Source organism: Armigeres subalbatus, chromosome 2 (assembly GCF_024139115.2).
Source record: "Armigeres subalbatus isolate Guangzhou_Male chromosome 2, GZ_Asu_2, whole genome shotgun sequence".
In the NCBI taxonomy this organism is placed as follows: Eukaryota; Metazoa; Arthropoda; class Insecta; order Diptera; family Culicidae; genus Armigeres; species Armigeres subalbatus.
In genome coordinates this window covers 417,370,849-417,393,056 of record NC_085140.1, presented here as the reverse complement: position 1 = coordinate 417,393,056, position 22,208 = coordinate 417,370,849, and the positions used below count along the sequence as shown (strand labels likewise).

Below are 22,208 nucleotides of genomic sequence, written 5' to 3'. Positions count from 1 at the left end.
TATATATATATATATATATATATATATATATATATATATATATATCCTTCCCCTCGGATATGTTACCTTGCCGCGGTGGTTCGGCTTACGCCATTAGCACTGATATGGCAACCAAAGACATATCCTGTCGTGGTGGTATCACTTGTTGACCATTTTTGTTTGGTGCCGCGTTACATATCTGGTATTGACGCAACGGCATTTGCATGTGATCCAACGGATCTCGTGTCCTGAAGCCTTGAATGGTAGTGCAGTCAGGCAGAGGCCTTTTTCATCAGTGATAATGATGTGAGTTCTCTTCTTTTCGGCAATACTTTTCTGATGCGTTCCCTTTGACGATGATTTGTAGTCACGCTTACATTTAGCTAGCTAGGCATTTATTGAAAAACAAAGTATTCAAGACATTCGTAGGGAATCGACTGCTGGATTCACTGAGTAGAAGTTTTTTCAAAACTAGAAACGTGGTGCCAGTTTTATTTTGTTATGCCTCACTTCGAAGAGCAATAATAAAAAATTCTTCTTCTTCTTATTGGCATTACATCCCCACACTGGGACAGAGCCGCCTCACAGCTTAGTGTTCATTAAGCACTTCAACACTTATTAACTGCGAGGTTTCTAAGCCAGGCTACCATTTTTGCATTTGTATATCATGAGACAACCACGATGATACTTTTATGCCCAGGGAAGTCGAGACAATTTCCAATCCGAAAATTGCCTAGACCGGCACCGGGAATCAAACCCAGCCACCCTCAGCATGGTCTTGCTTTGTAGCCGCACGTCTTATCGCACGGCTAAAAAATACCACACATTATAATGATGGTATATGAACAATCTTATGACGGCTTCATTCACGATAATTTTTACTAATAGTAGGGAATAGGCGCTTTACTTTGCCACCGAAAAGTGAATCCTATAGCTGACTCATAACTGATCATTAGTACATGATAGATAATGACAGTTAGTTTGGAAACGATCAAGCTACTTATTAGAATAGAACATAAAAATAGTAATACCTTGACAAAGGAATAACATTAAAATAGACTAGACAGTTTCCACTTTTTACAAGACATAACATACATTATGTTTGATAGTATTGACACAGGATGAACCGATAACTTAGGCAAACAAAGTAATTCAAGGAAGGCATACTTCATACCTTCTGACCATAAAGACAAGAATGACATCGTACAGATCAATCTATATGATTCGGCAATTGAGCCTCCAAAATAAACGAAAGATTGAAAAAAAAATCTATATGAATAGGAATGAGATAATGGGAGAGAGTATCTATTAGAGTTGTAAATGTAATGTCTTTTGAGCCAGTTCAACAGTGTCTTAATGGACGACATGATCCTTGTACGGCTGGAAAACTGCTTCAAAAGTTATTAACTTGTCATTTGTTATAAATCCGGGATTGAACACTTCCTTATACTTGATAAAAAAACTTCCGTCTCAGTTTCTACGATGAAGCATTGGGCAACTTGTTCCATGTGACTCGGATAAACTGCTTCGGTCGATTTTGAGCGCGTACAATGACAATAGACGTCTAAATAGCATAAAAGTTGGCTAAATAATTTGACTCTGACAAGAAATTGACAAAAATGACTTGAAACTATTAACGATGTTAGTTAGCATGAGACCTCTCTGACTATTTATGAACGTAATTCCCTCTGATTCAGTTGCAACAGCGTCTTCTTGGACGACATGTTCCGTGTACGGTTGGTAAACTGCTTCGAATGAAATTATGCTACGGTATCATCAAAGGCCTGGTGCAGAGGTTTCTACTCTATTCAGAGTCCCGCCAGTAAACCTTAAAAAAAAAGAAATATATAGATAATGTAAAATCAGTGTTGCTATACGCCAGTGAGACTTGGTGTGTATCAGCAGAGATCACGCAAAAACTGCAAGTATTTATCAACTGATGTCTATGTTTTATAATTCGGACATGGTGGCCTCACAACTGGATCTCGAATGCTGAGCTCCATCGACGAAGCCATAAAAAAAACGATATTAACAGAAATCCGAAAATGGAGGTGAGTCGACCACACATTACGAAATAGCGGAGATGCAATATGCGTAAGTAAGAATGTAAGCGCTGGACTGGAATCCGGCAGAACAACACAGCAGAAGCAGACCCAGGGGCTGGTGGCGACGTTGCCTCAGCAAAGAAATAAAAGAAGTCGACAGGAATCTGATCTGGGCCAAGTTCAAGGCTAAAGCGAGCAGCCACAGATCTCCCCTTTTATGTTAGACATGTTGGCCTACAATACAACACTCTTTGTCTGTATGATCGGTATAATGGTAACTACTCGATTTCACAGAAACAAAAACCCTAATATCTTTGGGAAAAAAAGTTTTACAATCTAAACCTCGTGTTGTGTATTTTGTTTGAGGCTTAAGTTCGATTCATGCTCCAGTCATGGAATCTCTTTAACTTCGAAAAACTTTAAAGCATTTTAGATGCTAAGCGGTTGTTAAATGCAATTAGCGATCATATAACTGCAAAACTGTTGCAACTATCCAGTTGTAGTTGAAAGCATTGCAGTTAAATGGCTTGCAGGTATCGAACGACTACGGTATCCCACTTTTTTCTCAAATTCTGGAGTATTGTCATGGCCTAATCTTTACATAATATCTTCAGATATTTCTGATTTTGTAGATTGTACACATGCATATTATTCTCATATTCACTAGACCATCCAAGTTATTATAATGCTTCAGATTCAACTCAACTTTTGTTGATCCTTCAGAATGCCTAGATTCTCTACTACTTACGGAAATTCTACTACTACTACTTACGGAAATTTTCAAGATTATTAAAATTATTCAAATCTTCATTGAAGCACCCTCTTTCTTCTGATTATTCGGATCTAGATTTTCTAGACATCCTATTTCCATACATTCTCCAGACTTTACAGATTCATCATGGAATGCGGGACGTTTTCCGGGACGCCTGGCAATGCGGGACATGTCGACTGAATCCGGGACTGTCCCGCATAATCCGGGACGTCTGGCCACTTTAGCCCAGCGGTTCTCAACCTGGGGGTACCTTTGCTGGCGCCAGGGGGTACCTCGAACAAAAATTCGTAATGGCGGATGTATTACAATTCCAATAAAAACTTTTTGATGAAGTTTTAAAACTTCCTATTCCAAAACATTGTATTGTACATCATATACATGGCAAACAGTAGATCAAAGACTTTTGAATCATGTCTACCCTAAGCAAATCAGTATATGAGGGGCTGTGACAAAAAATCATTAAGACAAAACGTCGAATGAAACAATTTTAAAATTCTTCAATGTAATCTACCTGATCGAGACAAAATATTATGCTTCCGAACTAAAATCAAGAATCTAAAAGTTCGGAAGCCTCTACTTGATAGACATGAATCCTTTTTTCAAAGAAGCTCAGTAGCTTCGTTGCAAGAAGGTTAGAAGCCTCCTTTCAAAAGGCTCCTTCCGAAGCAACTCGTAAGCCTCTTTTCACGCAACTAGGAAGGCTCCTGCCAATAAGCTCGGAATCCTTCTGCTTGAAAGCCTCGTTTCAAGAGGCTCAAAAGCAACCTCCTAATTTGCTCGGAAACCTCGTTTCAAGAGGCTCGGGAGCCTCCTGACAAGAGGCTCGGAAGCCTCCTTTCAAGAGGCTCGGAAGCCTCCTTTCAAGAGGCTCGGAAGCCTCCTTTCAAGAGGCTCGGAAGCCTCCTTTCAAGAGGCTCGGAAGCCTTTCAAGAGGCTCGGAAGCCTCCTGACAAGAGTCCCGGGAGCCTCGTTTCAAGAGGCTCGGGAGCCTCCTGAGAAAAGGCTCGGGAGCCTCCTGACAAAAGGCTCGGGAGCCTTCTGACAAAAGGCTCGGGAGCCTTCTGACAAAAGGCTCGGGAGCCTCCTTTTCAAGAGGCTCGGAAGCCTCCTTTCAAGAGGCTCGGAAGCCTCCTTTCAAGAGGCTCGGAAGCCTCCTTTCAAGAGGCTCGGAAGCCTCCTTTCAAGAGGCTCGGAAGCCTCCTTTCAAGAGGCTCGGAGCCTCCTTTCAAGAGGCTCAAAGCCTCCTTTCAAGAGGCTCAGAGCCTCCTTTCAAGAGGCTCAAGCCTCCTTTCAAGAGGCTCAGGCCTCCTTTCAAGAGGCTCAGAAGCCTCCTTTCAAGAGGCTCAGAGCCTCCTTTCAAGAGGCCTCAGAAGCCTCCTTTCAAGAGGCTCAGAGCCTCCTTTCAAGAGGCTCAGAAGCCTCCTTTCAGAGGCTCAGAGCCTCCTTCAAGAGGCCTCAGGCTCCTTTCAAGCTGGAAGCCTCCTTTCAAGAGGCTCAGAAGCCTCCTTTCAAGAGGCTCAGAAGCCTCCTTTCAAGAGGCTCAGGCCTCCTTTCAAGAGGCTCAGAGCCTCCTTTCAAGAGGCTCAAGCCTCCTTTCAAGAGGCTCAGAGCCTCCTTTCAAGAGGCTCAAGCCTCCTTTCAAGAGGCTCAGAAGCCTCCTTTCAAGAGGCTCAGAGCCTCCTTTCAAGAGGCTCAAGCCTCCTTTCAAGAGGCCTCAGGCCTCCTTTCAAGAGGCCTCCTTTCAAGGCTCAAGCCTCCTTTCAAGAGGCTCAGAGCCTCCTTTCAAGAGGCCTCAGAAGCCTCCTTTCAAGAGGCTCAGAGCCTCCTTTCAAGAGGCTCAGAGCCTCCTTTCAAGAGGCTCGGAAGCCTCCTTCAAGAGGCTCAGAGCCTCCTTTCAGAGCTCAAAGCCTCCTTTCAAGAGGCCTGGAAGCCTCCTTTCAAGAGGCCTCAGAAGCCTCCTTTCAAGAGGCTCAGAAGCCTCCTTTCAAGAGGCTCAGGCCTCCTTCAAGAGGCTCAAGCCTCCTTTCAAGAGCTCAGGAAGCCTCCTTTCAAGAGGCTCAGGCCTCCTTTCAAGAGGCTCAGAAGCCTCCTTTCAAGAGGCTCAGAAGCCTCCTTTCAAGAGGCTCAAGCCTCCTTTCAAGAGGCTCAGAAGCCTCCTTTCAAGAGGCTCAGGCCTCCTTTCAAGAGCTCAGAAGCCTCCTTTCAAGAGAGCTCAGAGCCTCCTTTCAAGAGGCTCAAACCTCCTTTCAAGAGGCTCAGGAAGCCTCCTTTCAAGAGGCTCAGAAGCCTCCTTTCAAGAGGCTCAGAAGCCTCCTTTCAAGAGGCTCAGAAGCCTCCTTTCAAGAGGCTCAAGCCTCCCTTTCAAGAGGCCTCGGAGCCTCCTTCTGAGGGAAGCCTCCTTTCAAGAGGCTCAAGCCTCCTTTCAAGAGGCTCAGAAGCCTCCTTTCAAGAGGCCTCAGAGCCTCCTTTCAAGAGGCTCAGAGCCTCCTTTCAAGAGGCTCAGAAGCCTCCTTTCAAGAGGCCTCAGAGCCTCCTTTCAAGAGGCTCGGAAGCCTCCTTTCAAGAGGCCTCAGAAGCCTCCTTTCAAGAGGCTCGGAAGCCTCCTTTCAAGAGGCTCGGAACCCTCTTTCAAGAGGCTCGGAAGCCTCCTTTCAAGAGGCTCGGAAGTCTCCTTTCTAGAGGCTCGGAATCCTTCTTTCAAGAGGCTCGGAATCCTGCTTTCAAGAGGCCCGGAACCCTCCTTTCAAGAGGCTCGGAAGCCTCCTTTCAAGAGGCTCGGAAGCCTCCTTTCAAGATGCTAATTTTTTGAAGAGGGCTTCTTTCAAGATGCTTGGAAGCATCCTATCGATATGCTCGGAGACTCGGAAACTCCCTAACAAGAGGCTCGTAATCCTAGTTTCAGGCGACTCGGAAGCCTCTGAAAGTTTTGTGGAAAGCTTGACGTATAAAATCAATTTGATTTCTGATTCAAATTCAAGTTTAACGAAAACTTCAGACAATTTTCTAGGGTGCCATATATCCTGTCAGTTTTTTTTCTGGTTTGTTTTTAATATATCGTATGATATAAGCTTATTATCATTTATAGAAAAAATAAAATTGGGGGTACCTCAATGAAAGCATAATTTTTAAGGGGTACCTGTCAAGAAAAAGGTTGAGAACCGCTGCTTTAGCCTAATACCAACTTTTCAAACCTGCAACACGGCCAAACTAACAACATGCTGCCTTACGAAAAATGCGCCGCTGTAATCGAAGTAAGGCTTCTGAGCCTCTTGAAAGGAGGCTTCGAGCCTCTTGGAAGGAGGCTTCGAGCCTCTTGAAAGGAGGCTTCGAGCCTCTTGAAAAGAGGCTTCCAGGCTCTTGAAAGGAGGCTTCTGAGCCTTTTGAAAGGAGGCTTCTGAGCCTCTTGAAAGGAGGCCTTTGAGCTTCTTGAAAGGAGGCTTCCGAGCCTCTAGAAAGGAGGCTTCCAGAGCCTCTTGAAAGGAGGCTTGAGCCTCTTGAAAGGTGGCTTCTGAGCCTCTCGAAAGCAGGATTCCAGAGCCTCTTGAAAGGAGGCTCTGAGCCTCTTGAAAGGAGGCTTCCGAGCCTCTTGAAAGGAGGCTTCTGAGCCTCTAGAAAGAGGCTCTGAGCCTCTTGAAAGGAGGCTTGAGCCTCTTGAAAGGAGGCTTCCTGAGCCTCTTGAAAGGAGGCTTTCGAGCCTCTTGAAAGGAGGCTTCCGAGCCTCTTGGAAGGAGGCTTCCGAGCCTCTTAAAAGGAGGCTTCCGAGCCTCTTGAAAGGAGGCTTCCGAGCTTCTTGAAAGGAGGCTTCCGAGCCTCTAGAAAGGAGGCTTCCGAGCCTCTTGAAAGGTGGCTTCCGAGCCTCTCGAAAGCAGGATTCCGAGCCTCTTGAAAGCAGGATTCCGAGCCTCTTGAAAGGAGGCTTCCGAGCCTCTTGAAAGGAGGCTTCCGAGCTTGAGGCAATATATATATATATATATATATATATATATATATCCTTCCCCTCGGATATGTTACCTTGCCGCGGTGGTTCGGCTTACGCCATTAGCACTGATATGGCAACCAAAGACATATCCTGTCGTGGTGGTATCACATGCTGACTATTTTTGTTTGGTGCCGCGTTACATATCTGGTATTGACGCAACGGCATTTGCATGTGATCCAACGGATCTCGTGTCCTGAAGCCTTGAATGATAGTGCAGTCAGGCAGAGGCCTTTTTCATCAGTGATAATGATGTGAGTTCTCTTCTTTTCGGCAATACTTTTCTGATGCGTTCCCTGTGACGATGATTTGTTGCCACGCTTACATTTAGCTAGCTAGGCATTTATTGAAAAACAAAGTATTCAAGACATTCGTAGGGAATCGACTGCTGGATTCACTGAGTAGAAGTTTTTTTCAAAACTAGAAACGTGGTGCCAGTTTTATTTTGTTATGCCTCACTTCGAAGAGCAATAATAAAAAATTCTTTTTCTTCTTATTGGCATTACATGGGACAGAGCCGCCTCACAGCTTAGTGTTCATTAAGCACTTCAACAGTTATTAACTGCGAGGTTTCTAAGCCAGGTTACCATTTTTGCATTTGTATATCATGAGACAACCACGATGATACTTTTATGCCCAGGGAAGTCGAGACAATTTCCAATCCGAAAATTGCCTAGACCTGCACCGGGAATCGAACCCAGCCACCCTCAGCATGGGCTTGCTTTGTAGCCACACGTCTTACCGCACGGCTAAAAAATACCACACATTATAATGATGGTATATGAACAATCTTATGACGGCTTCATTCACGATAATTTTTACTAATAGTAGGGAATAGGCGTGATGAAGCTTTTCTTTGCCACCGAAAAGTGAATCCTATAGCTGACTCATAACTGATCATTAGTACATGATAGATAATGACAGTTAGTTTGGAAACGATCAAGCTACTTATTAGAATAGAACATAAAAATAGTAAGACCTTGACAAAGGAATAACATTAAAATAGACTAGACAGTTTCCACTTTTTACAAGATATAACTTACATTGTGTTTGATAGTATTGACACAGGATGAACCGATAACTTAGGCAAACAAAGTAATTCAAGGAACGCATACTTCATACCTTCTGACCATAAAGACAAGAATGACATCGTACAGATCAATCTATATGATTCGGCAATTGAGCCTCCAAAATAAACGAAAGATTGAAAAAAATCTATATGAATAGGAATGAGATAATGGGAGAGAGTATCTATTAGAGTTGTAAATGTAATGTCTTTTGAGCCAGTTCAACAGTGTCTTAATGGACGACATGATCCTTGTACGGCTGGAAAACTGCTTCAAAAGTTATTAACTTGTCATTTGTTTTAAATCGGGGATTGAACACTTCCTTATACTTGATAAAAAAAACTTCCGTCTCAGTTTCTACGATGAAGCATTGGGCAACTTGTTCCATGTGACTCGCATAAACTGCTTCGGTCGATTTTGAGCGCGTACAATGACAATAGACGTCTAAATAGCATAAAAGTTGGCCAAATAATTTGACTCTGACAAGAAATTGACAAAAATGACTTGAAACTATGAACGATGTTAGTTAGCATGAGACCTCTCTGACTATTTATGAACGTAATTCCCTCTGATTCAGTTGCAACAGCGTCTTCTTGGACGACATGTTCCGTGTACGGTTGGTAAACTGCTTCGAATGAAATTATGCTACGGTATCATCACAGGCCTGGTGCAGAGGTTTCTACTCTATGTCCAAACTTCTTAAAAGCTCCTTTCAAGTCTTTTGCAACACCGTCTGCTTGGACATGATCCGTGTATGGCTGGTAAACTGCTTCGAAAAGCTTTATGCGACGATATCATCAAATGTCTGGTGTAGAGGTTTCTAAGCTCTTCAGAGTCCCACTAGGTGCAAATTCTCAGTCCTAAATTTGCATTTAGATTCCGAATTCAGTAATGTTTGACACTGGTGGTAACAGCAGTTCTTTTCGAAAACAACCTTACATTTTATTACACCATTTTTTCATTGTCCCTCAGAAAAATATTTGGAAAAGAAATCCCAAGCCATGGAGAAGGCCACGATCGAGCTGATAAACAAGTTTGTCGAGAACATCGAAGTGGCAGTATTCGACGAGAAGGGCAACCGAAAGTTCCAGCTCCCCCTGGATCAGATCACCGATGAGAACAGAAGACGGGAGGAGGTCTTACCGATTGACAAGTACGATTGGATAAGCTTCGATAAAATCTATAAGGCTTTGGCGTATCCGTCGCCGGAAATGCATAGGAAAGCATGTAAGATAGTGCTATAATGTAAAAAAAACCGCATAGCTTGTTCTATTGTATAATTGTTTTACAGTATTCCAAGATTATACTGGACTGAACTATGACGTAACGTTACTTCACATTGATTGTATGGAATTGTTCGCTTACTTCAACCACCGGGTAATATCAATTTTCGTCCGAATGGTAAAGGCATCTTTGGAAAAGCTACGAACCCGCATTAAACTGCTGAAGTTAGTATCACCATTTAAAAGGTTTTCTATCCATGTGATTTATCTCTTTCCTTCAACAGCCTCCAAATGAACAAAGCAGCAACCCTGCGAGACATTCAGCCACTGCTGGTAACAGAGATGGAACTGGAACCCGAAGAGTGTGAAATTAGACCGTCACTGGAAGGAATACAGGCCTACTTTCAGCGGGTCATCGTAAACGTGGTGGAAACATTCTACGCTGTATCGACTTGGGGTAGGCAAGCCAAGACCGAGGAGCGAAAACTGCGCCGACCGGTTCTTGAGGAGATCCGTCACGAGCGTTCTTGGTTTCGAACGATTTCGGAACACAAAGAAGTATCCCGTTTTATTCATGAGTTTGACGGAGGGCTGTTGCTCGTTAAACCGGATATCCAACACGAACTTACGCTTATGTACTCTCGTTATGAATACATGTGGAAGAGTGATCTATTTGCAGTGCCACTCGAAGAAAAGCCCGGCTTGTTCGAACGAATCCAGCTGGATTTGGGGAAGATTGAATTCATCACACATGTTGGTCCAATTTTGATCCGATCGGGACATGTCATCAAGGCCGTATTGCTTAAGCTGTTGGACTTCTACAACAAGCGGATAACGGAGATAAGCAATTTTATAACTGAACATGATACTGTCCTTAATCGAACACTGAAGGACTTGGATGATATCAAAATGGCGATGGAATGCCTACAAATTGTTCAAGACAATTTCACCTTTATCGATGTAGATCTTGGGTTCATAGAGGCTACTTACAATACCCTTGCTGAATTTGATTTAGGTATTACTAAAGACGACAAAGATCACGTTTATGGATTACGAGACAGTTTTAAAACAATGGCCAAAAAGGTTGAAAAAGTGGAAAATGACATCATTGCCCTTCAAGTACCGCTGCAGAGAGAGTTAGCCGAGGGAGTGGAGCAGTTCGTGGACGAAATAAATGAGTTTGATCAGGAGTTTGAAGTAAAAGGTCCCATGGAGGAAGGAATCTCCGCAAAGGAGGCTAGCGATCGCGTACTGATGTTCCAGGGAAGATTCGAAGAACTATGGCGCAGATTCGAAATGTATGCCAGTGGTGAGGCATTCCTGGGTCTGAAAGTGAACGATTACCCGATTCTGCACAAGCGTAAGAAGGAGTTCAATCTGCTCAATAAACTCTATTCGTTGTATCTGCAAGTGATGCGCAGCATTGACGAATATTACGAAACCCCTTGGGCCAATGTCGATATCGAAAAGATCAATACGGAGTTGACAGATTTCCAGAACCGATGCAGGAAGCTACCGAAAGGAATGAAGGATTGGTTGGCGTACATCGATTTGAAAAAGAAGATCGACGATTTCAACGACAGTTGCCCTCTGTTGGAATTGATGTGTAACGAAGCCATGAAGGATCGACACTGGGAAAAGTTGGAAAACCTGTTGGGGTGTAAATTCGAGGTTGAATCTCCGGACTTTACGGTTGGTCAAGTAATGCAAGCTCCTCTTCTGGAGAACAAAGACGACATCGAAGACATATGTATAGGAGCGGTTAAGGAGAATGACATCGATACGAAGCTGAGGCAGATTGTTGCGGAATGGTCGGTTGTGAATTTACAGTTTGCGCACTTTAAAAATCGTGGCGAACTGTTGATCAAACCTACTGACACAATTGAAATCGTTTCGCAGCTAGAGGATAGCATTATGATAGTGAACTCACTGGCTTCTAATCGATTCAATGCGCATTTTAAGAAGGAGATTATGCGCTGGTTACACAAGCTAGTGAATACAGGGGAGATTCTGGAAAAATGGCTGCAAGTACAGAACTTGTGGATATATTTGGAAGCGGTTTTCGTAGGAGGTGACATATCGAAACAACTACCGCAGGATGCGAAACGATTCGCGGGAATTGATAAAACCTGGGTTCGAATCATGTTCCGAGCAAGAGACAACCCAAATGCTGTCGAATGTTGTACCGGTGAAGAAACGATGGCGAGTACTTTAACGGCTTTGCTTGAACAGTTGGAGTCCTGTCAGAAGTCGTTAACTGGATATCTGGAGTCGAAACGTTTGATATTCCCTCGCTTTTTCTTCATTTCGGATCCGGTGCTGTTGGAAATTCTGGGACAGAGTTCTGATCCTACTTCGATTCAAAGTCACCTGTTGAGTATTTTCGATGCTGTAGCCAAGGTTGAATTTGAGGAAAATACTTTGGGAAAGATTATCTCTTTGTTTTCGGACAATGGCGAAGGGGTTCCCTTGGGTAGACCCGTGCTCTGTACCGGTGGCGTTGAGATCTGGTTGAATCGATTGCTGGTTGAGATGCAGGACACAATTCGCGATATTTTAGCTAACATGGCGCAAAACCTGAACAATCCGGAGTTTGAGTTTATTTCCGGATTTCAAACATACTGTGGTCAAGCGGGTCTAGTGGGAGTACAACTTCTTTGGACCCGAGACGCAGAGTATGCCCTGCGGAAGTGTCGAACGGATAAGAATATCATGAGGAAAACAAATCAACGGTTTTTGGATTTGCTGAATAGTTTGATTGAGCTGACTGTGAAAGACTTGACCAAGCTGGAGAGAATTCGGTTTGAGACTATGGTTACCATTCACGTTCACCAGCGAGATATATTCGACGATTTGGTGCGGTTCAAAATCAGAACACCGTTGGATTTCGAATGGCAGAAGCAGGCTCGATTCTATTACATTGAAGAAACAGATGACGTCATTGTGAAGATAACGGATGTAGATTTCATCTATCAGAATGAGTACTTGGGAGTAACTGAACGTTTGGCTATTACCCCGCTTACGGATCGGTGCTATATTACGTTAGCGCAAGCCATTGGTATGTCCATGGGTGGTGCCCCGGCTGGACCGGCTGGTACTGGTAAGACGGAAACAACGAAGGATATGGGTCGAGCTCTCGGGAAGCTAGTAGTGGTGTTCAATTGTTCAGATCAGATGGACTTCCGAGGTCTGGGACGTATATACAAAGGTCTGGCCCAGTCCGGATCGTGGGGCTGTTTTGATGAGTTCAACCGAATCGAATTGCCGGTACTGTCGGTTGCTGCACAACAGATTTAGTAAGTTCATGTTTCGTAATAATTGTCCCATTTCCCATTACTTAAATTAATCCGCGTTGAATCTCTTAATTCATTTTTAATATTTGGATGAAAATCTATTCATCGTCGGCCTGATTTAAGCGATATTTGTTCAAAAACATTAATCCCCATAACTTGCACTATCTCAAAGACTAATAATCAATGGATTTCCACAGCATTGTCCTGAGCGCCCGCAAGGAAAAGAAAAAGGAATTCATTTTCAGTGACGGTGATACGGTTTCGTTGAATCCTGAGTTCGGCCTGTTCATCACAATGAATCCCGGTTACGCCGGACGACAAGAGTTGCCGGAAAATTTGAAAATTATGTTCAGGTGAACACTCAATTAACAAGATGTACCACCAAATAGTTTTTAAATATTTGAATCTGTTTTTCTTGTAGATCCGTGGCGATGATGGTTCCCGATCGTCAAATCATTATGCGCGTAAAGTTGGCCAGTTGTGGCTTCAAAGATAACGTAATTCTAGCTAGAAAGTTTTTCACACTGTACAAACTTTGTGAAGAACAACTTTCGAAGCAAGTTCATTATGATTTCGGTTTACGAAACATCCTCTCCGTATTGCGTACTCTGGGCGCACAGAAGCGGGCCAATCCATCCGACACGGAGGAAACCATCGTTATGCGGGTCTTGCGTGACATGAACGTGTCGAAACTGGTGGATGAAGACGAACCGCTGTTCATTTCGCTGATTGAAGATTTGTTCCCGGGCATTAAGTTGAGTACTTCGAGCTACAAAGATCTACAGCGAGCTATTGGAAACAGTGCGGAGACCCTTGGTTTGATCAATCATCCAGAGTGGAATTTGAAAGTCATTCAGTTGTACGAAACATCGTTGGTGCGGCATGGTTTGATGACTTTGGGTCCCACGGGAGCGGGCAAGACCCGATGTATCCACACATTACTGAAGAGTTTCACGGAACTGGGTATGCCACACAAAGAGATCCGGATGAACCCGAAAGCAATCACCGCTCCGCAGATGTTCGGTCGTCTGGACGTCGCTACCAATGATTGGACGGATGGAATTTTTTCCACCTTGTGGCGCCGAACGCTCAAATTCAAGAAAACGGAGTACGTATGGTTGGTGCTAGATGGTCCGGTAGATGCTGTGTGGATTGAGAATTTGAATTCGGTTCTGGATGATAACAAAACCTTAACGCTAGCCAATGGTGATCGCATCACGATGGCCCCCAATGCCAAATTAGTTTTCGAGCCGGACAATGTAGACAATGCTTCTCCAGCTACGGTCAGTAGGATGGGTATGGTGTTCATGAGTGCCTCTGTATTGAAATGGGAACCGATCCTAAATGGATGGCTAAAAGCAAAACCAGCGGAAGTAGCGGATTCGCTTAGGAAGTTCTTCCATAAAATCTACGACGATTTGCATACATTCGTACAAACAAAATTGGCGGCCAAGATGAAAATATTAGAATCAATCTACATTAGACAGTGTTGTGATATTTTGGAAGGACTTATTGCTCCTAAAGAAGAAGGCACAGCGATTGAATTACCCGACAAGCATCTCGAACGACTGTTTCTATTCTCGGTGATGTGGTCGCTGGGAGCCGTTCTTGAGTTGGAAGATCGCGAGAAAATGGGCGAGTTCATAGCTAAACATCCATCTAAAATGAAGTGGCCTAAACTCCAACCAGGTGAAACTATATTTGAGTACGTTGTGTCACAGGAAGGAACGTGGGAGCATTGGAATACCCGAGTCGAAGAGTACATTTACCCAAGTGATAGCGTTCCAGAGTTCGCCAGTATTCTGGTACCAAATGTAGACAATGTGCGAACTGCTTATCTAATCGACCTGATTGCAAAACAATCTAAGGCAGTTCTGTTGATTGGCGAGCAGGGAACGGGTAAGACGGTCATGATTCAAGGATACATGCTTAAATACGATCCGGAGTTTCATCTGTCGAAAAGTTTCAACTTCTCATCTGCTACAACTCCGAACATGTTCCAACGCATTATCGAATCTTACGTTGAGAAGCGCGTGGGAACTACTTACGGTCCACCTGGGCAGCGAAAAATGTCCATCTTTATTGATGACATAAATATGCCGATTGTGAACGAATGGGGCGACCAGGTGACGAACGAAATCGTGCGTCAGTTGATGGAGAACGTCGGTTTCTATTCTCTGGACAAACCTGGAGATTTTTCAACTATTTTGGATATTCAACTACTGGCTGCTATGATTCATCCAGGTGGAGGCCGCAATGATATCCCTCCGCGATTGAAACGCCAGTTCTGCGTGTTCAACTGTGCGATTCCTAGCAACAAGTCTATGGATAAAATTTTCGGAGTTTTAGGTGAAGGCTACTTTTGTGAGTCACGTTTCAATCCGACAGTAGTCGGTTTTATTCCGAAATTGGTTCCATTAACACGAAAACTTTGGCAAGCAACCAAGATCAAAATGTTGCCAACTCCAGCGAAATTCCATTACGTGTTTAACTTACGAGATCTGTCCCGAATATGGCAGGGTATGTTGACGATTCAGACGGAAGAGTGCAAAACTATTGAAACAGTGCTCAATGTAAGTGTAGGGTTTTCAAAAACATTTTGCGATAATTGAACCGTATTGGACCTTTCAGTTGTGGCGTCATGAATGTACCCGCGTCATCGCTGATCGATGCACAAGTTTTGCCGATCGAGACTGGTTTGTGGCAAAAATGAGACAACTGGCCGAAGAATTTCTGGACGGAGTAGAAATGCAATCATATACAGACGAGGAAGTCTTCTTTGTAGACTTTCTACGAGATGCACCGGACCCAACAGGCGAGGAAGGTGAAGATGTGAGTTTGGAACCTCCGAAGTTGTACGAAGAGATTCCTGGTTTCGATGACACTACAGATCGAGTGAAGATGTTCATGGAACAATTCAACGAGCAGGTCCGAGGAGCAAAGATGGACCTCGTGTTCTTCCGTGATGCTTTGATCCATCTAATGATAATCTCCCGTATCATACGGACTCCTAGAGGCAATGCATTGCTGGTAGGGGTCGGAGGTTCGGGAAAGCAGAGTTTGACGAAACTAGCGTCGTTTATCGCCGGCTACAAATATTACCAAATTACGTTAACAAGGGCATACAACATAAACAATTTGATGGACGATCTACGTTACTTGTATCGTGTTGCTGGTTTGGAAGGTCAAGGAATCTCATTCATTTTCACAGATAATGATATTAAGGACGAAGGGTTCTTGGAATACATCAACAATGTGTTGAGTTCCGGCGAAATCGCAAACCTTTTTCCGAAGGATGATTTGGGTAACAATAAATATTTTTTTATTCAAGATTGTTACTAGTTTGATATTCACATTACAGATCAAATACTAAATGACTTGATTCCAATAATGAAAAAGTTGGCCCCAAAACGCATTCCTACTCAAGATAACTTATATGATTACTTCATATCACGTGCTCGTGCAAACTTGCATATCGTTCTATGCTTTTCACCAGTAAGTTGTACAAAAGCCAAACGCATTTCAGATCATAACTCAACTGTGTGTCGTTTCAGGTTGGAGAAAAGTTCCGCAACAGATCGTTGAAGTTCCCTGGCCTTATATCCGGATGCACAATCGATTGGTTCCAGCGCTGGCCGAAGGATGCTTTGATAGCCGTATCGAATCACTTCCTTAAAGACTACAGCGTGGTTTGCAAACCGGAAGTCAAGAAGGATCTGATTGAGATCATGGCGTTCGTGCAGGATAAAGTTGCAGAAATATGCGTTGATTACTACGAACGTTTCCGACGGCAAGCTCACGTTACGCCGAAGTCGTTCCTGTCGTTCTTGGAGGGCTACAAAGTAATTTACAAGGAGAAACACGACAATATTGCGGTACTGGCCAGTAGGATGCAAACCGGTATGGTCAAGCTGATTGAAGCTGCTGAATCGGTGGACATACTGCGAGTCGAATTGGAAGAAAAAGAGAAGGACATAATCATAGCTACTGATGCGGCGGAAATCGTGCTGGCGTCGGTAACCAAGTCACAGCAAGACGCAGAGGTTGTCAAGGCACAAGTCATGACTGTTAAAGAACAAGCGGATATTTTGGTTGCTCAAATTGCCGTTGATGAAGCGATAGCAAACGAAAGTCTGAAAGCTGCAGAGCCTGCACTTCTTGCCGCAGCAGCTGCACTCGATACCATCCAACAGTCGGACATCGCGACTGTCAGAAAACTTGGCAAGCCCCCATACTTGATCACGCTGATTATGGATGCTGTGTTGATCCTGTTCCAGAAACGAGTACTGTCTGTGAAACCAGATCCCGAACGCCAGTTCCTGTCCGCTTCTTGGGAGGCCTCTTTGAAGCTCATGTCAGAAACCGGTCTGTTGAATAAACTCCAGAATTTCAAGAAAGATTTGATCAATGCCGAAATGATAGATCTTCTGATACCGTACTACAAATATCCACTGTACACTATTGAGGCAGCCAGGGCAGCTTGCGGTAATGTTGCTGGACTTCTTCAGTGGACCGTAGCTATGGGTAACTTTTTCGAAATCAACAAAGACGTACTTCCTTTGAAAGCGAATTTGGCAAGACAGCAAAAGAAATCGAAAATAGCTCAAGCCCAGCAAGCACAAGCTGAAGAACAACTGTTGGCCAAAGAAGCAGAACTTGCTCAGGTTCAGCAGGAGTTCGACGAAGCAATGTCTAAGAAGCAAGCTGTTTTGGATGACGCAAAAATGTGTCAGGACAAAATGGATGCTGCGACGGCTTTGATCAATGGTTTAGCAGATGAAAGGGTCCGTTGGACAGAGCAACTGTCTCAATTCAAGAGCGAAACAGACCGTCTAGTTGGTGATGTGCTGATTCTCACCGGCTTTCTCTCATACACGGGTCCTTTCAATCAAGAGTATCGAAATTTGTTGCAAAAGGCTTGGCAACAGGAAATGCAAAATCGCAAAATACCCGTTTCGCTGAATATAAACGTGATGGAACAACTTACAGATGATGCTACCATTGGCGAGTGGAATCTTCAAGGATTGCCAAACGATGAACTGTCTGTCCAGAATGGTATCATTGTGACAAAAGCGGCACGGTATCCTTTGTTGATTGATCCACAGTCCCAGGGTAAAATCTGGATTAAAAATAAGGAAAAGGAACATGGCCTGATCGTTACTTCATTGGAACACCGTTTCTTCAGAAATCATATCGAAGACTGCGTATCACAAGGAGTGCCACTGCTTATCGAAGATGTTGGCGAGGAGCTGGATCCAATTCTGGACAATGTGCTTGAGAAGAATTACATCAAGATGGGTAACACGTACAAAGTGAAGGTCGGAGATAAAGAGGTCGACGTTCACTTCGATTTCCGGTTGTACATCACAACGAAGCTTCCGAATCCAGTTTATACGCCAGAAATATCGGCACGAACATCGATAATCGACTTCACTGTGACGATCAAGGGTTTGGAAGATCAGCTTTTAGGACGAGTAATTCTAACGGAGAAGAAAGAACTTGAATCGGAAAGAACCAACTTGATCAAGGACGTCACATCCAACCGTAGAAAGATGCAAGAGTTGGAGGCGAATCTGCTGCACAAACTCTCGACAACCGAAGGAAGTTTGGTCGATGATGTGACAGTCATTGGGGTACTGAATACAAGCAAAAATACCTCAATTGAAGTCAGAGAGAAACTGAAGATTGCGCGGGAAACGGAGATTAAGATCAACAAAGCCCGTGAGGAATACCGACCCGTTGCGACTAGAGGTAGCGTACTGTACTTCTTGATTTGCAGTATGTCGATGGTTAACTGTATGTATCAGACATCGCTGGTGCAGTTCTTGGAGCGTTTCGACGTTTCCATGGCTCGTTCGGACAAACATATTGTCACGTCTCGAAGAATTAACAACATAAACGAATACTTAACGTACGATATCTTCAAGTATATCTGTCGAGGATTGTACGAAGTTCACAAATATCTGTTTGTCCTTCTAATGGCACTGAACATTGATCTGGAGAAGAAGACAGTCACACATCAGGAATTTCAAGCCTTCATCAAAGGGGGAGCTGCATTAGACATCAATACCTGCCCACCGAAGCCATTTAAATGGGTTGCAGATATTGCGTGGTTGAACTTGGTTCAACTTTCATCATTGCAACAGTTTAGCGAAATTCTAGACCATATAGATCTCAACGAGAAGGGTTGGAAAAGTTGGTTCTCGAAGGAAGCTCCTGAGGAAGAAATTATTCCAGACGGCTACCAGAATATAGATGCATTTAGAAAACTACTTCTGATACGAGCCTGGTGTCCCGACAGAACCCTATCTCAGAGCAGAAAGTACCTTGCGATGTCGCTAGGGGAGAGGTTTGCTGATCCGGTTATTATAAACTACGACGTTATGTTGGAGGAAAGTCGCCCATTAACTCCTCTGGTTTGCTTCCTGTCGATGGGATCGGATCCTACACCGAGCATTGAAGCACTGGCCAAGAAAAACGCCGTCAAGTGTCGATCAATCTCGATGGGCCAAGGGCAGGAAGTACATGCCCGGAAGCTCATAGCGACATCACTGGAAGAAGGTTCCTGGGTACTTTTGCAAAACTGTCATTTGGGGCTGGAATATGTCAGCGAGCTTATGCTTCTGATAATGGAACTCGAGAAAACCGGCACGGGATTTCATCAGGATTTCCGAGTTTGGGTGACCACAGAACCACACCCACGGTTTCCGATCACGTTCCTCCAGACGTCGGTAAAGTTCACCAACGAGCCGCCTTCGGGCGTGAAGGCCGGTTTGAAGCGAACCTACGGGTCGATGACGGTAGAAATGTTTGAGTACAGCGAATCCCCGTTCTATGTGCCGTTAGTTTTTGGAATTTCGTTTCTGCATACCGTGGTCCAAGAGCGGAGAAAGTTCGGCCCGCTGGGGTGGAACATCCCGTATGAGTTCAACTCGGCGGATTGGTTGGCAAGTTGTATGTTTGTTCAAAATCATTTGGACGATTTGGATCCGAAACGTGGTATCAGCTGGAAAACTGTGCGCTACATGTTGGGCGAGGTGCAATACGGGGGTCGCGTGACGGATGATTATGATAAACGACTGTTGAATACGTTTGCCAAGGTTTGGTTCTCCGATGCTATTTTCATGGAGGAATTCAGCTTCTTCAGAGAGTATAGAATCATGAAATTCAAATCGCTGGAGGAGTACATGGAAGCAATCGAGCTGATGCCGCTGGTAGATCCTCCGCAGGTTTATGGTTTGCATGCGAATGCCGATATCACGTATCAAAGTAACACTACGCAGGAGATTCTCGATACGATCGTGTCCATTCAACCAAAAGGTAAATTTTATGTCCATTATCAAATTCTTGTTGAGTAGATGAGTAATGTTGAATATAGAATCAATTAGTTCGAGCTCAATGGTAGATTAGAAAACTTAAGTATTAGCGCAAACTTGGTGGTCGTTAGGGAGTTCAACTTTCCAATGAAATCGACTTTTAGGTACAAAACAGATAGTTCTAGTGCCCATCGTTTCTGCCAGGAACTGCCTCCTAGCATTTCTTCTGGGGAAGGTCTCTAGGTTGTAGGGCTAGTGCCTAGTCAGACCAAACTGAATAATATTTTGCATAACTATCTGATTATATTTTGCAAATTGCAGAATCCTCCGGTGGAGGCGGAGAAACTCGCGAAGCTACTGTTGCCAGATTGGTAACCGATATGCTGACAAAAGTGCCCGCTCCGTATGATCCATACGCCGTGAAGGAACGCCTCAAGATAATGGGTCACTTGGGATCGATGAACATTTTCCTTCGACAGGAAATCGATCGTATTCAAAAGGTTCCGCTATACTCCATTCAAAAAGTTGAGCAAATTTTTAGCATTATTATTTTATAGATAATTCTATTGGTTCGAACAACGTTGAAGGATTTGCTATTGGCTATCGATGGTATAATCATCATGAATGAGCAACTGCGAGATGCCTTGGATAACATTTACGATGCTCGCGTGCCAGAAGTCTGGAAGCGAGGAAGCTGGGCATCGGCTTCGTTGGGATTTTGGTTTACTGAGCTGATCGAGAGGAATAACCAGTTCTATACGTGGTGCTTCAAGGGTCGCCCAAATATGTTCTGGATGACGGGATTTTTCAACCCGCAGGGTTTCCTTACTGCCATGCGACAAGAAGTAGCCCGAGCCCATAAAGGATGGGCCTTGGATGTTGTAACGTTGCATAATGACGTTACCAAGATGCTAACCGAAGAGTGCAAGCAGCATCCCGACGAGGGCGTTTTTGTCTACGGTTTGTATCTGGATGGGGCTGGATGGGATCGACGGAACAACCGACTGCAAGAATCGATCAACAAAGTACTCTACACTGCCATGCCCGTTATACACATATATGCAATTAATTCCACTGCACCGAAAGATCCCAAGCTCTATGAATGTCCAGTTTATAAGAAATCGAATCGAACTGACCTCAACTACATCACACCCCTCTGGTTACAAACATTGAAGGCACCAGATCATTGGATTCTACGAGGTGTTGCATTATTATGTGATATAAAATAGAAGGCTGCTAATTAGTGTTATAGATGTTTTTTTTTGTTGTTGAATATATTCTTGTGAACATTTTGTGTGGCGTATTCTTACTTTGTTCTAACTCAGACTGACTGTTGACAAAAAATGCTAATTCGTAATTATGCGAAACTGGTTTTTATTGCATTCAAATTGAACTAATTCAGCGGTTCTCAACCTGGGGTACATTTACCCACAGGGATACCTTCGCTGACCCCAGGAGGTACCTCGGACGAAAATGCATAATGACGTATTACAATTCCAATTAAAACATTATTGGTAAGGTCTTAATAATTATATAAATCAAAATATAATTGCAATCAGTAAATCAAAACATATCGAATTATGTCCACCACAGCCAACACAGTATATGAAAGGCTGTGGGACAAAAGATCAAAAAAATCTTCAAAAGCAATCTACTTGATCGAAACAAAATTATGAAATATGTTAAGAATATACTTCTTAACTAAAATATTGAGTTTGAAGGTTCAGAAGCCTTGAGGCATAAACGTTTTTTTTTGTTCCAAAGCGGTACGAAAGCCTCCTTTCAAATTACGTTATAAGAGGCTTGAAACCCTCCTTCCAAGTGGCTCGGAATTCTTCTTTCTATCAGCCCTCTTTCAAGTGGTTCGGAAGCCTCTTTTCAGAAGGGGCGGGAGGCCCCTTTCAGGAGAGTTTTCAATCAGCTCGGAAACATTCTTCCAATGGCTCGGAATTCTTCCTTTGAGAAGCTTGGAAGCCTACTTTTAGAAGGCTCAGCAACGTCATTCCAAGAGGCTCCTAAGACCCCTTTCATGAGACTCGGAAGCTTCCATTTAAAAGGCTCGGAAACCTCCTTTCGAGGGTCTCGGAATTCTTTCAGCCAGCCCCCACAAGTGGCTCGGAAGCCTATTTCAAAAGGATCAGAAGCCCAGTTTTAGGAGGCTCGGAAGCTCCCATTTCGAGAGAGTTGGAAGCCCCCTTCGAAAGACTCGGAAGCCCATTTCAAATGGCTAGGAAACTTTCTTTCGAGTGGCTCGGAATTCTTTAAAGAAGCTTGGAAGTCTACTTTCAAACGGCTCAGCAACGTCATTTCTAGATGATCAATGCCTCCCTTCAAGAGGCTCGAAATACCTATTTCATGTTGCTCGGAAGCACCCATTTAAGAAATTCGTAAACCTCTTTTCGAGCGGCTCGGAGTTCTTTTTTCGACCTTTTCAAAACGGTCGGAAGCACCCTTTTCGAGAGGGTTAGAAGCCCCCTTTCAAGAGATTCGGAAGCCCCCTTTCAAAAAGATAGGAAGCTCTCATTCAAGAGGCTCAG

General features: G+C 43.8%; 1 protein-coding gene across 1 annotated transcript in view; it reads left to right on the top strand.

Moving 5' to 3' along the window:
* Positions 1–20,948, top strand: part of LOC134213414 (dynein axonemal heavy chain 8) — a 34,732-nt gene extending 13,784 nt beyond the window's left edge. Inside the window, exons 4-13 of the mRNA XM_062692453.1 lie at positions 8,812–9,066; positions 9,131–9,287; positions 9,347–12,358; positions 12,553–12,708; positions 12,777–14,928; positions 14,987–15,659; positions 15,717–15,850; positions 15,910–19,675; positions 19,993–20,171; positions 20,229–20,948. Of these exons, the coding sequence (XP_062548437.1) occupies positions 8,812–9,066; positions 9,131–9,287; positions 9,347–12,358; positions 12,553–12,708; positions 12,777–14,928; positions 14,987–15,659; positions 15,717–15,850; positions 15,910–19,675; positions 19,993–20,171; positions 20,229–20,900 (11,156 nt within the window). The 3' untranslated portion in view covers positions 20,901–20,948. The remainder of the gene's footprint in view (positions 1–8,811; positions 9,067–9,130; positions 9,288–9,346; positions 12,359–12,552; positions 12,709–12,776; positions 14,929–14,986; positions 15,660–15,716; positions 15,851–15,909; positions 19,676–19,992; positions 20,172–20,228) is intronic.
* The last annotated feature ends 1,260 nt before the right edge of the window (positions 20,949–22,208 follow it).